We start from the raw sequence: 13,448 nt of genomic DNA on the forward strand, positions 1-13,448 counted from the left end.
AACGCTGTGTCAAAACACCAGTGTCACGTGACTGATGACGTTTGATTGCTTCATAATGTTTCGAAGCCGTTCATTGGCTCGGACTTTCAGCGTTTGTGATTGGCTCATGGCGTTCCAATGCATTCTGAGACAGATTTGAGTGGTTTGATGGCATATCAGCAATATAAGATGCATTATTATGCTGTAAAATTGTTGGGTTGCGAGGAGATAGAGATTTGGAGAGTGAGGGTTAGAGTATTTTGGCAGGTTTCATGGTGAGTACCGCCAATAATACCTCCAAATAAGGTATAATGCCGTTCATAGCATACATTTTATGTTTCCATAATTGAATTGTATTTTTAATTTTTAAATGGCTCTCTAAATTACAATTGCTTGTGACACTTGGCATGACGACACTGGAAATCCTGACAGTAAGCTAAATATATACGTATATATTCTGTATATATGTATGTGAAGAGAAGAGGAAGAGAAGAGAAGAAGGTTTATTGCCATTGTACATGTAATACACAGTATTACACAAACTAGGAATTTGTCGTGGTGTGCCGCTGCGACATTCAACATAACATTAGACATCAACACCACACTAGAATAAGATAAATAAAATAAAATAAGACTTATATACAGTATTTACATAAATAGTGAGTGGTGAGAAATAGTGCAGGTCCATGAGGAGTAATGTATTGTTCGTGAGTCCGACTGGCTGCTGTTCATGGTGCTCAGTGATAAGTCACTTGGTGTTCAGCAGCCTGATGGCAGAGGGGAAGAAGCTGTTAGTGTAGCGGGAGGTTCTGGTCCGAATGGACCGTAGTCTCCTGCCTGAGGGGAGGGGGGAAAACAGTCCGTGACCAGGGTGGGAAGGGTCGGCCGTGATCCGACCTGCACACCTCCGGGTCCTGGAGATATACAGGTCCTGGATGGGAGCCTGCAGCCGATCACCTTCTCGGCAGCGCGCACGACGCGCTGCAGCCTCAGTCTGTCCCTGACGGTGGCACCAGCGAACCACACGGTGATGGAGGAGGTGAGGATGGAGGAGGGGAGGATGGAGGAGGTGAGGATGGACTCCATGATGGCCGTATTAAACTGCGCCAACATCCTGGGAGGCAGTTTGAGCTTCCTCAGCTGCCGTAAGAAGAACATCCTTTGCTGGGCCTTCTTGATGAGGGAGCTGATGGTTGGCTCCCACTTAAGGTCCCGGGTGATGGTGGTGCCCAGGAAGCGGAAGGAGTCCGTGATGGTGACGGGGGAGTCCATAAGGGCAAGGGGGGGCAAAGGGGCTGTAACTTTCCTGAAGTCCACAATCATCTCCACTGTCTTCTGAGCGTTCAGCTGCAGGTTGTTGTGTCCGCACCAGGACACCAGTCGAGCCACCTCCCTCCTGTAGGCAGTCTCGTCTCCATTGGAGACGAGCCCGATGAGGGTGGTGTCATCCGCAAACTTGATCAGTTTGACAGACTGGTGGCTTGAGGTGCAGCAGTTTGTGTACAGGGAGAAGAGCAGGGGGGAAAGTACACAGCCCTGGGGTGATCCGGTGCTGATGGTGACGGAGTCGGAGACAGTCTTCCCCAGCCGCACATACTGCCTCCGATCCGTCAGGAAGTGAGTGATCCACCTGCAGAGGGAGGCAGGCACACTAAGCTGGGACAGCTTGTCCTGTAGCAGAGCGGGGCGGATGGTGTTGAATGCAGAGCTGAAGTCCACGAACAGGATCCTCGCGTAGGTTCCCGGGGAGTCCAGATGCTGCAGGGTGGAGTGAAGGGCCAGGTTGACCGCGTCGTCCACAGATCTGTTGGCTCTGTAGGCGAACTGCAGTGGATCCAGGAGGGGGGTGGTGATGGACTTGAGGTGTGGCAGGATCAGGCGCTCTAAGGACTTCATGACTACAGAGGTGAGCGCCACAGGTCTGTAGTCGTTAAGCCCGGTGATCCGTGGCTTCTTGGGGACAGGGACGATGGTTGAGGTTTTGAGGCAGGCTGGCACCTGGCACGACTCCAGGGAGGAGTTGAAGATGTCTGTGAAGACAGGAGTCAGCTCCTCTGCGCAGTGCCTCAGGGTGGAGGGAGACACGCCGTCCGGGCCAGGGGTCTTGCGCAGGTTCAGCCTGGCGAACTGCCTGCGCACATCCTGCTCACTGATGGTGAATGAAGGGGGGGAGGAGGGGGGAACTGGTGGTAAGTGATGGGGGGGTGGACTGATGGTGAGTGGAGGGGGGGAGGAGGAGGGGACTGCCTTTGATGGAGTAAGGTCCATGGGGGCAGTGACACTGGGGGGAGGGGAGGTGTTGGGCATAGTGGAGGGACAGGCTCTGCCAAAGGGCTTTGTCGTCCTGACCCTCTGAAGCCTGAGGCCTGTAGTCGGTGATCTGCCTCAGGCCTCTCCACACAGAAGCAGAGTCGTTAGCAGTAAACTGCTGCTGAAGTTTCTCCGAATACACAGATTTAGCTCTCCTCAGTTCCTTGCTAAACCGGTATTTGGCCTCTCTGTAGCAGTCTCTGTCTCCACTTTTCAGCGCTGCTTCCTTTTCTTTCCTGATCTGTCTGAGTCTCGGAGTGAACCAGGGCTTGTCATTGGAGTAACTCACCCTAGTGCGCGTTGGTAGAATGCGCTCCTCACAAAAGTGGATATATGAGGTCCCAGTGTCCGTGTACTCATCCAGATCATGTGTGGCCCCTTTAAACATGTCCCAGTCAGTTGTGTCCAAGCACGTGCGCAGCTCCTCCACAGCCTCACTGGTCCATCTCTTCGTGGTGCTCACGGATGGCTTTGTTAGTTTGAGTTTCTGTCTGTATGTGGGGATCAGGTGGACCATCACGTGATCAGACAGTCCTAGTGCAGCAGGGGGGACGGCCCGATACGCGTCCTTCACTGTGGTGTAGCAGTGATCCAGCGTGTTCTCTGCTCTGGTGGGGCATTTGATAAACTGTTTGTACCTGGGGAGCTCGTAACTCAGGTTGCTCTGATTAAAGTCGCCAAGCACGATAACCAGAGCGTCGGGATAGGTCCGCTCCACTTGTTGAATACAGTCAGCGAGCGTGCGCTGAGCCTCGCGCACGTCCGCGTCTGGCGAGATGTAAACAGAGGCCAGAATGAATGAAGCGAACTCACGCGGAGAATAGAAGGGTCTGCAGTTGATGAAGAGGTATTCCACAGCAGGAGAACAGTGCTGGGAGATCACAGTCACATCAGTGCACCAGTCGCTGTTGATGTAGAAGCAGACTCCACCGCCTGCTCTCTCCCCAGAGAGCGCCAGGAACAGCTGGAACCCCCCGAGGAGGAACAGCTGGAATCCCCCGAGGAGGAACAGCTGGAATCCCCCGAGGAGGAACAGCTGGAATCCCCCGAGGAGGAGCGCGCTGTCCGGTGTCTCTTTCCTGAACCAGGTTTCAGTGAAGCAGAGAACACACGAGGTGGAGAAATCTTTGATCCGCATCAGCAACTTCAGCTCGTTTATTTTGTTGCAAAGTGAGTTGGCGTTGGACAGAAAGATCCCAGGCAGCGCCGTGCGCGAGCCTCTCCTGCGTCGTCTCGCCAGGGCACCGGCCCGTCTTCCTCTCCTCCGCCGTCTCACCTTTTGGGCCAAAAAGTGAACCAGGTCGGCTGCAGGAGCCAGAAAAACTGGAAGTAAGTCCGTGGGGGTGAGAGTCCTGATGTTTAGTAGCTCTTCACGGGTGTAAGAGCAGGCAGACACACAATTAACAAACAAAAATAGACAAACAAGAACGCAGCAAGACACCAAGGCGACCGCTCTGGGCGCCATCTTGAAAAGATCTTGAAAAGTGTGTGTCTATTGTAGATGTGTTGAAACATATTTTTTTTTATTCAGTCATTCATTGTCTTACTGTGTCATAGATATTTGAAAGAACAAATTCTGACCAGAGCCGAGGATCTCTTGAAGTACTAGGTGGCACGAAAGACTTTATATCCCACGCTGTGGAAACCTGCATGCAAGTATCTGTGCATCCCAGCATCATCTGTTCCCTGTGAAAGGATATTTTCCAAAGCTGGGGGGCTGGTCAGCCAGAGGAGGAGCAGACTGAGGCCTGCAACAGTAGAGAAAATGATATTTCCTCAATAAAAACCTGTGAAGAGGAAATAACTTGTCTGCTTCTATGAATAATAATTCCAAATCAAACATACAAGTCCCCAAATGAAAACCGTTACCTTTAAAGGTTTTCCTTAAAAACACTTCACACACACAAAAACAATGGGCCAGATTCACCAATATGTTCTTAAGAATCTTCTTAGATTCTTTCTTAAGTTGTCCTTAAGAAGTTTCTTAAGAAAACCCTACGTCGGATTCACCAACGCGTTCGTAAGCCCCAGAATTGTTCGCAGCTGTGTTCTTAGATTGATGAATGCCATCTGTTCGTAAATTGAAAGCGCGTGCCAGGTGAGTCTAATTAACATACGATTAGCATAAGTCACCGCCCACTAATGCCCATAAAAGGAACTGCAGCAGGACCCTGTAGACAGAGCCAAAAGCAGCCAAATGCCCAAAGCGAAATGCCCAAAGCGAAATGCCCAAAGCTTGCCTCTCCACGCCTGATTTCTGACGCCGTGTTGCACAATCAAGAAAGGATGGCTAACACGCTTGATAAAATTGCCTCAACCCTGATGACTATAGCCAACACGCTTAAAGAAATCAACGAGAATGTAAAAAAAAGAAGAATGTAAAAAAAATAAACGTGTAAAAGCTGTGCTCGGATTGTGACAATAATGCATTTGATTCACAAACGGGCAATTAATCGCGCTCGAACGTGAACCGCGTGCCTGCAGTCTGGCCCCATCATTGCGTCAGGACGCACATCCTCACGGGGTTGTGGCTCTGTGTCCAAACACATCCAGCGCCCCTTTAACATGCCGATGGTGCGTTCAATGGTGGAGCGACTGCGCGCATGCATCTGATTGAATAAAACTCCTGTGGAGTCTGAGGGTTGGTCAGTGGTGTCAACAACCAGGGCATATCCTCGATCCCCTAATAAAATAAATCAAGATAAAATCAAATAAAAAGACAGTTTTGGCATGGTTTCCAATTTGGTTGATTAATGTTAAGTCATTGGCACATTTACGTAATTTTAAAATTCTCCGTAAATCACCAAAAATAGGAAATAAACAAATAAATAAATAAATATGACAGAATTATCATTGTAATATTGAACTGCACAAGAGAAGAAAACACAACCATGCCAACATGTCGGCACTGAAATGTGCGCAAGAGTACTCCTGAGTGTTCGTAGGATTTGTTCTTACCTACGAATAAATCCAGGATAAGAAGAAATTGGTGAATGCCACAATCTTCGTCAACTGTTCGTAAGTGGGACTTAAGAACAAATTTGTTCGTAAGAACGCTTCGTGAATCTGGCCCAATGTTTCTGAATTCAAACACCACGATCATTTGTAAAGTAGGAAGGATCTTTAACCCTGTTGGGGACTTTTAATACAGTTTTTAAATGAATCTCAGTTTTTAATAAACCCTTAACCAACACTGAACCCTTAACATAATTTGCATTTATTCTTTAGGTTAATCTGGTCACACAATGAACTTTATTGGTGTCATGGGACTGAAACAGTGCCAGTCGTGCCTCTTTAGAGGCTGCAATAGCTTCAGTTGTCCACCAGATGTCACCGTCACTGAAGTCTTGAAAGCTTTGAATGTTGTTCGGCACAATTGTTAGTGAAGCCTCAGTGCTTCATGAAGCTTCACTTGCCCACCACTATATTTGATGTAATTGACATTGGAGCAGTGCGATGCTAAGCACAGCCTGAGGAACTTTACTCTAAAGGGGATGTGGTGGCTCTTAGAAGAGCCTTTGGTTGAAGGAGGCCAGCAGAGGTCTACTTGGAGCTGGTGTACTTGGTGACGGCCTTGGTGCCCTCAGACACAGCGTGCTTGGCCAGCTCCCCGGGCAGCAGCAGCCTGACAGCGGTCTGGATCTCCCTGGACGTGATGGTGGAGCGCTTGTTGTAGTGAGCCAGACGAGAGGCCTCGGAAGCGATGCGCTCGAAGATGTCGTTGACGAACGAGTTCATGATGCTCATGGCCTTGGACGAGATGCCGGTGTCGGGGTGCACCTGCTTCAGCACCTTGTACACGTAGATGGCGTAGCTCTCCTTCCTGGTCCTCCGCTTCTTCTTGCCTCCCTTAGCGGCCGTCTTGGTCACGGCTTTCTTGGAGCCCTTCTTGGGCGCGGACTTGGCTGGTTCCGGCATTGTGCTTCTCCACGGTAGCGGAGGGCGGCCACAGAGCCGCTCTTTATACGGGCCTCATGGAAATACCACTGTGTGGTCTCCCTCCTGTGATTGGCCGAACCGCGAACACGTGACCGGTCACAGCGTCAGCTCCGCCTCCTGCTGTCCACAGCCTGCCTCGACAGGGGACAGATGGAGACAGCTTCCTGTCCTGGCTCCTCTTTATTCAGCCACATCTTTACAAGATTCTGACTGGTGCGCGTGCAGGCATATTTGTGTGTGTGTGTGTGTGTGTGCGCGCGCGCGCTTTCACCCGCGGTAAACACTGTATGTTATTGTATGACATGCGTTTCCTGAATCACTGATTAAATAATTTAACGGATCAAAAAGTAAAGCAGCAATAAACAAATGCATCAATCTGGTCTTTTGTGAATAGGACAAGTAATTGATGACTTCCTGTTATACCGCATTAATTGCATCAATAATAAGTTAATGATATGTAGCTCTTTCGGGCTCATTAGCATAAATATTAACATTCACAGCGAGTTCACGTTATTCCCGCTTGACGAGTTACTGCCTCTGAAGCAGGAACTGAGCTCTTCGCAGACGGTGATGGGCTCTTAAAAGAGCCTTTGGGTTGTTGCCATGGGAACAGACTAGCCGCCGAAGCCGTACAGAGTGCGTCCCTGCCTCTTCAGAGCATAGACCACGTCCATGGCGGTGACGGTCTTCCTCTTGGCGTGCTCGGTGTAGGTGACGGCGTCACGGATCACGTTCTCCAGGAACACCTTCAGCACACCGCGGGTCTCCTCGTAGATCAGCCCAGAGATTCGCTTCACCCCACCGCGGCGAGCCAGACGGCGGATGGCTGGTTTGGTGATTCCCTGGATGTTATCACGGAGAACCTTCCGGTGCCGCTTGGCGCCTCCTTTACCGAGGCCTTTTCCTCCCTTCCCTCTTCCAGACATTCTTGCTGTTGAACTACAGACAGACTGGCTCCAGAGATGCGCTCGCCTCTTATTAACACAATTCTGAGGACGTGATTGAAACCACCGAAGGAGACCGCTTTGGTTCTTTGTGTGCGCCCCCTGCTGGCTGAGACGGACACTACACGTCACACAAACTGTCGCGTCTTATTAAATAATGTCAACTATTGTGAGATTGTGAACTTCAATAAACACCTGGTGACCGTGTCTTTATGTGAGCCGACTTTTAAACATTTTGATGTGTTTTGCAGCCTCTTATGTTTGCTTCTCTCATGAATAGAAAAGAAGACGGAGCAAAACAGGAGAAGCATGGAGATTGCGGCTTCTACCAAAAGGGGGCGACACATTCCAGTGCAACAAAGGCCGTGTGTGCTGACCTCTGTGAGGGCTTTTCTTTAGGTTTCATGGTCAATACAGCCCGTCAGTCAGCCACTGTTTGTGGTAGTGGTGTTTCTCAGAGACACTGGTGTCATGATAGTGACCAGTAAACCGTTCCTCTACGCCCTTCTGTAGTGTACAACCAGCTCTTAAACTAATAAGTCTGATGTTTGACCATGGTAATTAAGCTTTAACCTCACACTTGCATCCCCATGTACATACAATATAAATGTATACACTTATATTCACATTTGAAACTTAAATACACACATTTATTAGATTCCTGCTTGGAAACCTCATGAGTAGCTCACACATACTATATTAGTGACTTTAATACCTTTACACTTTCACTTGCAGAGATGAGGCAGCCTGATTTAGCCTCACTTTCTGTTTCTAACACACAAAGAAATTCAGTGATAAATGAACGTAGCAGAGACGCGCCACCGTGCGGCTGTGACATCTGCATGGACGCGTCTGGGACTTCTGTGTGGTGAGGCTGAGCCGGTGATTTAAACATCCAGCCCCGCCACTCCCACCACTGCGCCTGCCAACCAGGGGGAGGCCCTGCCGCCACCACCGTCAGTCTGCTCGCGTTCTCCCCACAAAGTGGGTCTCATCGCCATCGCCAGCGGCCGCCTGCTTCAGTCAGACACTAGGTAAGCCTGTCCTCACGAGCTGTTCCTGAAGTTTGTTTCATGTAACAGATGTTTCCTTACTTGAACGGCACAAAGCTTGATGTCTGAGGACAAAACGCTGGTTTTTAATTAGTCACAAAGTTGTGTGTTATAAATACTAGTCCGATTATAGGACACATCAGGATCAATAGAGGTTGAACATCTGTTTTTATCTCTCTTTTTATATTTTGTGTGTTGTCTTCCTGGTTGAAAGGATCAAACTAAAAATGTTGTTTCTGCTCAAACTAAGTGAATAATGTCATGGAGCAGCAGTCAGTGTTCCGTCGCTACAACAGTCCAGCTGTTGGGTGATGTTGGGGCCACGTGCAGAGCTTGATGTGGCTCCGGACGCACCTGGCGTGTCCACACGGTGGGTCTGCAACCAGTCCTGCCGCTATAAAGAGCAGGAACCACACAGGCGTGGACCTAAAGAGGGAAAACAGAATGTGAATCTGAGCATGGCGACAGGCCATTTTAGGAACGCCGAAGCATTTCCAACATTCTCTGCCCAGATTCCTCCACGCTGAGGAGGTTTAGAACCGTCACCCTGTTTCAGGATCCCAGACATCCGAATATTCTGAGCGTATCGTCGTGGAGACCAGGTTGTCTCAGTTGTGAGATATCAGCAGTCTGGTGAACATTATCACCTCAGACCAGAACTAATGTAAATGAGTTCAACAGTCCCAGACAGGTCGTCCCCTCTGACACACTTTTACACCCGTCTTGGCTTCTGAACGTGTGTGTTGCCCTGTTTTAGCCACATTAAACTGATGACACCATTCGTGTAAACACGGTTCTGGTTGTCTCTTATCGACAAGACTTTTGTTCTACCTGCATGTAGTCAGTCCGTCATTACCCCCCTCAGTTCTCTCCTCGTATGCGTCCTACTCTTTGGATTATTGGTCCTTTGTGGGCTCCTAGCTGGGAACCTCGGTGCTCTGTCGGCCCTCGGTGTTGTAAACATACTGCACAGAAGAAGCTTGTTGGTCTCAGGTGTGTGACGACAGAAAATTAGCACTAGGAAAGATCTGTTACAAAGAACATGAGAAGAACAGACTTCATCTGTGTCCAAATGTTTAGAAACCCAAATGGATATTAATGAGAGCATCTCTAAATGCTAGTGTTTTTGTCAGCAGCTAGTGTTTTTTTACTCCTGCTAAATTTTGCACCGGCCTTTTTTCATGGCGGAGAGGTGAGAAGAATTCCTCTGCAGCATCAGTTGGAAGGACGTCGGCGTAGCACCATCCCATAATAGCAAATGAAACGCAGGGAGCTGGGAGGAGAGCTGCGGTTGTGCTATAACCTCCACTTGACTGATCCTCCCCGTCTTTCAAGCCTCTGCCAGCACGCCGCAGCAGGGCTGGCCGTGTTTTTATTTTGGTTTTCCCCCACGCTGTTATTTTCTGCTGCCCGACTTTGTGGTCTGCGGGACTGTGTTTGCACTGTCGAGCAAGAAGCCAGAGTTGGAAACACATGGAAAACACGAACAACAAAGCCTTTCAAGTGAAGACAGAAGGACTTTTACATGACGGACAAATAGTTTATTTGGTGGTTTGGTTTGGGCTGAAGCTAAAGCCAAGGCTAACGTTAGCTCCACTGAATCAGCTGTCACGTTAGAATTAGACCTCTATAATAAGCGGATTTACTGTACATGTGATGTTATCCAGGAGCCAACAGAAGCTGGACTGCGGTGCACGGTCGAGGAGACGCCATGCTGCTGTGGTTCTTGTCAGGTGTTGTGCTTCTGCTGATCCCCCTAGAGGCCGCGGACGAGGACGACGTCAAAGCAGGTAGCGAGCATGATCTCATCCATATGGAATTTAGCCTTCCACCACCTTCTGTGGCTCACATGCGTTCTCCGAACAGGCTGCAGCACAGTGGTTAACGACCTGGTGTATGTGGTCGATGGCTCCTGGAGCGTCGGCGTGTCAGACTTCGACTCGGCCAAACAGTGGCTGATTAACATCACGAGCCAGTTTGACATCAGTTCAGCCTACACACAGGTAAAATGGACCCCAGCCTGTCGGTGGGCTTTACTGACGCTGTCGTCAACGCTGCCTTTCACCATTCTGATGAGCACCTATGATGTTCTCCAGCTTCTCTTGCTTTACTTTCACAATCCAGGGAGGCAAATCTCCTCAATTTCTCTCTGCAATAATATCCGCGTTACCCCTGGCAACCTTCAGTGACGCCAACATCCGCACTTTGCTTGCTGTCTGGCTGCTGTAGGTGGGTGTGGTCCAGTACAGCGATGCCCCTCGCCTGGAGATCCCGCTGGGGAAACATCAGGGAGAAGGCGATCTCATCCGAGCCATCCGGAGCATCAGCTACCTGGGAGGGAACACGCAGGCAGGATAGCGCTCAGATGTTTACACGCCTGTTGTTTCTGAAAGGCAAATTCTTCCGATTTTCAGCTGTTTTCTCCAAACCACTGTTCACCCTGATATTGGTAGAGGGTTCCAGGAAAGGGAAGGGCCTTCAGAAGCCCAGCAGTAGCAGAGGCTAACAGACCCCAGGGTCTAAAAACCAGGAGAAGTTTGAAGCTGAGCATCAGCGGATCCTCTCTGTGTCTGCAGACGGGCAGGGCCATCCGGTTCGCTGTGGACCACGTGTTCCCCTCCACTCAAAGAGCCGGCCAGGTCAAGAACCGCATCGCTGTGGTGTTGACGGACGGCAAATCTCAGGATGATGTGGTCAGTGAGACATTAGCACAAAGCCGGATGGGGTCACTAAAATGCAACAATCTGAGCCTGATGGAGGTTTCTGCAGGTGGACGCGAGTACGGAGGCACGAGCTGAGGGAATCACAGTGTTTGCTGTCGGAGTGGGCAGCGAGATCACCACCTCCGAGCTGATATCTATCGCTAACAAACCCTCATCTACCTACGTGTTGTATGCCGAAGATTACACCACCATTCACCGCATCCGAGAGTCCATGGGACAGAAGCTCTGTGAAGGTCAGATCTGAACCGTAGCGCGGAAAAATGTTCCTCCGTCAAACTTTCCCACAAAACTGATGGTCTCAGGTGAATGTTGAGGCACCTGCGCAGCAGTCAGACGTTGCTTTATCGGTAATATCGTGCTGGAAAGCTCTGGGATGCGTCTTCTTCTGGGCTGTGACCTTTTTGACCCCGTTCCTTTGTAGAGTCCGTGTGTCCAACACGAATCCCAGTGTCCTCTCGTGATGAAAAAGGCTTTGAGCTGATGATCGGCATGAAGCTTCAGCTGAAAGCCAAGAAGATTCCAGGTTCTTTGAGCTCTGAAACTGCGTACGCGTTGTCAGCCACCAGCGACATTACTGGGAACACGAGGTGGGCGTCTGGCTTCCTGTCATCACCCTCACCTGAGCCGCAGACAGGTGACATACGGCCGATGACATACTGATGTCTGATGTCTCACCAGGGAGATCTTCCCCGAAGGCCTGCCCCCGTCCTACGTGTTTGTAGCCACTCTGAGAATAAAGGCATCTTCTAGTAAACTGACCTTTGACCTGTGGAGGGTGCTGTCCAAAGATAAGGAGATCCAGGCGGCTGTGACCCTAAACGGGAAGGACAAATCCGTGATTTTTGTGGCAACCAGAGCCAGAGACAAGCTGCAGAGAGTCGTCTTTAAAGGATTCCAGGTTTGTTTGTAGATAGAGAGAAATAGAGATCAGGCTGTATAAGTCATGAAGCGCACAGGCCCGTTGCCATGGCAACACACATGTATAACACATCCACACGAACTTGTGTTTGTTGGTTTTGAGTTAGTTTTGCTGGGATGATGTTCAAGGGTGTGGACCAAGCAACAATAACACACACACACGCACACAGACACACACACACACACACACACACACACACACACACACACACACACACACACACACACACACCGGCTACCTTCTGAATGTGGTGGGAAAATACGCCCCACTTCCTGTTCTTCACAACCATTCAGGATGAGGAAGTTGGGGTTTAGCTAAAATTAGCAAACCTCCCATAAACGTACAGAAATGTTAAACTGCGCTAATGAAGATGATGTTTCAATTAAAGAGCCAAATACACAGTTTACATGGAGTTGAGCACATTATTATTTATACGCTTACTATTTGTCTCAGGACCTTTTTGATGGAAAGTGGCATCAGCTCAAACTCCTGGTGAGGCCACCTCAGCTTTCCAGCTTCCTGGATGATCGGCTCATCCGTGAAGGCTCACTGGACCCAGTGGATCCCATTTACATCAATGGGAAGACGCAGCTGTCCAAGAGGCCAGGAACAGACACCAGCGTCCCTGTGAGTGTCTGGAGCCCGGCCTGGAGCTCCGGTCCTTCAATGGCGGTTTCTGAAAGGGACGTTTCCCACACCCTCTTTTCCAGGTGGACCTTCAGAAGCTGCGTCTGTATTGTGATCCTCTCCAGAGCCAAAGAGAGACGGCCTGTGAGATCTTCTCAGTGGTAAGTTGTCTGCGCTGCCCCCACCAGGCCGACATCTGCTCTGCACCACGGCCTGGAACGAGGATAACCTCTTTTATTTCTCTCTACGCAGGAGGATGACAGGGTACGTTGAGAACACACGACTTTGCTCTTTGTCACGAGCAGCCTGTGGGTGTGTGTGGAGGTCAGTGAGTGTGTGTGTGTGTGTCTCCTCAGTGTCCAGCCAACCGTACAGCCCCAGTAGAAGACTGTGTGGCGGGACCACCGGGGCAGCGAGGCCCTCCTGGGCGCACGGTAGCTCTCACTCACATGCACTTCTTCTTCTATGACATGATGTCACTTCAAACCTTTCAAACCACCTTTGTACCCAAATGAGGCTGGAGGTCATGTGACGTCCGTCTCTGGTTGAAAAGAGACGAGACGTCCGCAGTCACCCCCCCCCCCATAAAACGTGCATGTGTCTCCACGCACGTGTGCACGGGCGAGACTGACCGCCTCTATTTCTGAATCAAACTAAACTCTTTTGATTTCCTCCAAACCGACCTTGAAAACAAGAACGAAGCTCCAAAATCCAACCAACATCTAACGTGACGCAGACGTTCCGCTGAGTTTCACAGCGCAATAATGAACACGAACTCAGGACCTGTTCTCCGCTTCAACGCAAACCTTTTTCTGTGGTTCAGGGTTTTCGTGGGGAGAGAGGGAGGGAAGGACCCCCGGGACCAGATGGCAAACCTGTAAGTATTCATTCAGATTTTCATCGCCACCCTTTCAAAATAAAGCCGTGAGCACATCGTTGGCCCTCGTTGGGTCCG

General features: G+C 49.9%; 3 protein-coding genes across 3 annotated transcripts in view; 1 reads left to right on the forward strand and 2 right to left on the reverse strand.

Moving 5' to 3' along the window:
* Window positions 1–5,786: 5,786 nt before the first annotated feature.
* LOC115248318 (histone H2B 1/2) lies at window positions 5,787–6,222 on the reverse strand. Its single transcript, XM_029831966.1, has one exon. It carries the CDS (start codon window positions 6,205–6,207, stop codon window positions 5,833–5,835), a length of 375 nt encoding a protein of 124 aa, XP_029687826.1. The 5' UTR covers window positions 6,208–6,222; the 3' UTR covers window positions 5,787–5,832.
* A 577-nt stretch (window positions 6,223–6,799) lies between these two features.
* LOC115248322 (histone H4) lies at window positions 6,800–7,185 on the reverse strand. Its single transcript, XM_029831972.1, has one exon. The coding sequence runs from the start codon at window positions 7,152–7,154 to the stop codon at window positions 6,843–6,845; it is 312 nt and encodes a 103-aa protein (XP_029687832.1). The 5' UTR covers window positions 7,155–7,185; the 3' UTR covers window positions 6,800–6,842.
* Window positions 7,186–8,142: 957 nt separating this feature from the next.
* The window catches only part of LOC105416973 (collagen alpha-1(XXI) chain-like), a 16,874-nt gene continuing 11,568 nt past the window's right edge, over window positions 8,143–13,448 (forward strand). Inside the window, exons 1-13 of the mRNA XM_029831939.1 lie at window positions 8,143–8,206; window positions 9,892–10,014; window positions 10,091–10,227; window positions 10,454–10,573; window positions 10,801–10,917; window positions 10,994–11,180; window positions 11,369–11,534; window positions 11,626–11,845; window positions 12,320–12,493; window positions 12,577–12,654; window positions 12,746–12,757; window positions 12,850–12,927; window positions 13,317–13,370. Of these exons, the coding sequence (XP_029687799.1) occupies window positions 9,936–10,014; window positions 10,091–10,227; window positions 10,454–10,573; window positions 10,801–10,917; window positions 10,994–11,180; window positions 11,369–11,534; window positions 11,626–11,845; window positions 12,320–12,493; window positions 12,577–12,654; window positions 12,746–12,757; window positions 12,850–12,927; window positions 13,317–13,370 (1,422 nt within the window). The 5' untranslated portion in view covers window positions 8,143–8,206; window positions 9,892–9,935. The remainder of the gene's footprint in view (window positions 8,207–9,891; window positions 10,015–10,090; window positions 10,228–10,453; window positions 10,574–10,800; window positions 10,918–10,993; window positions 11,181–11,368; window positions 11,535–11,625; window positions 11,846–12,319; window positions 12,494–12,576; window positions 12,655–12,745; window positions 12,758–12,849; window positions 12,928–13,316; window positions 13,371–13,448) is intronic.

The sequence above is a fragment of the Takifugu rubripes genome, unplaced genomic scaffold, assembly GCF_901000725.2.
Source record: "Takifugu rubripes unplaced genomic scaffold, fTakRub1.2, whole genome shotgun sequence".
Classification (NCBI taxonomy): Eukaryota; Metazoa; Chordata; class Actinopteri; order Tetraodontiformes; family Tetraodontidae; genus Takifugu; species Takifugu rubripes.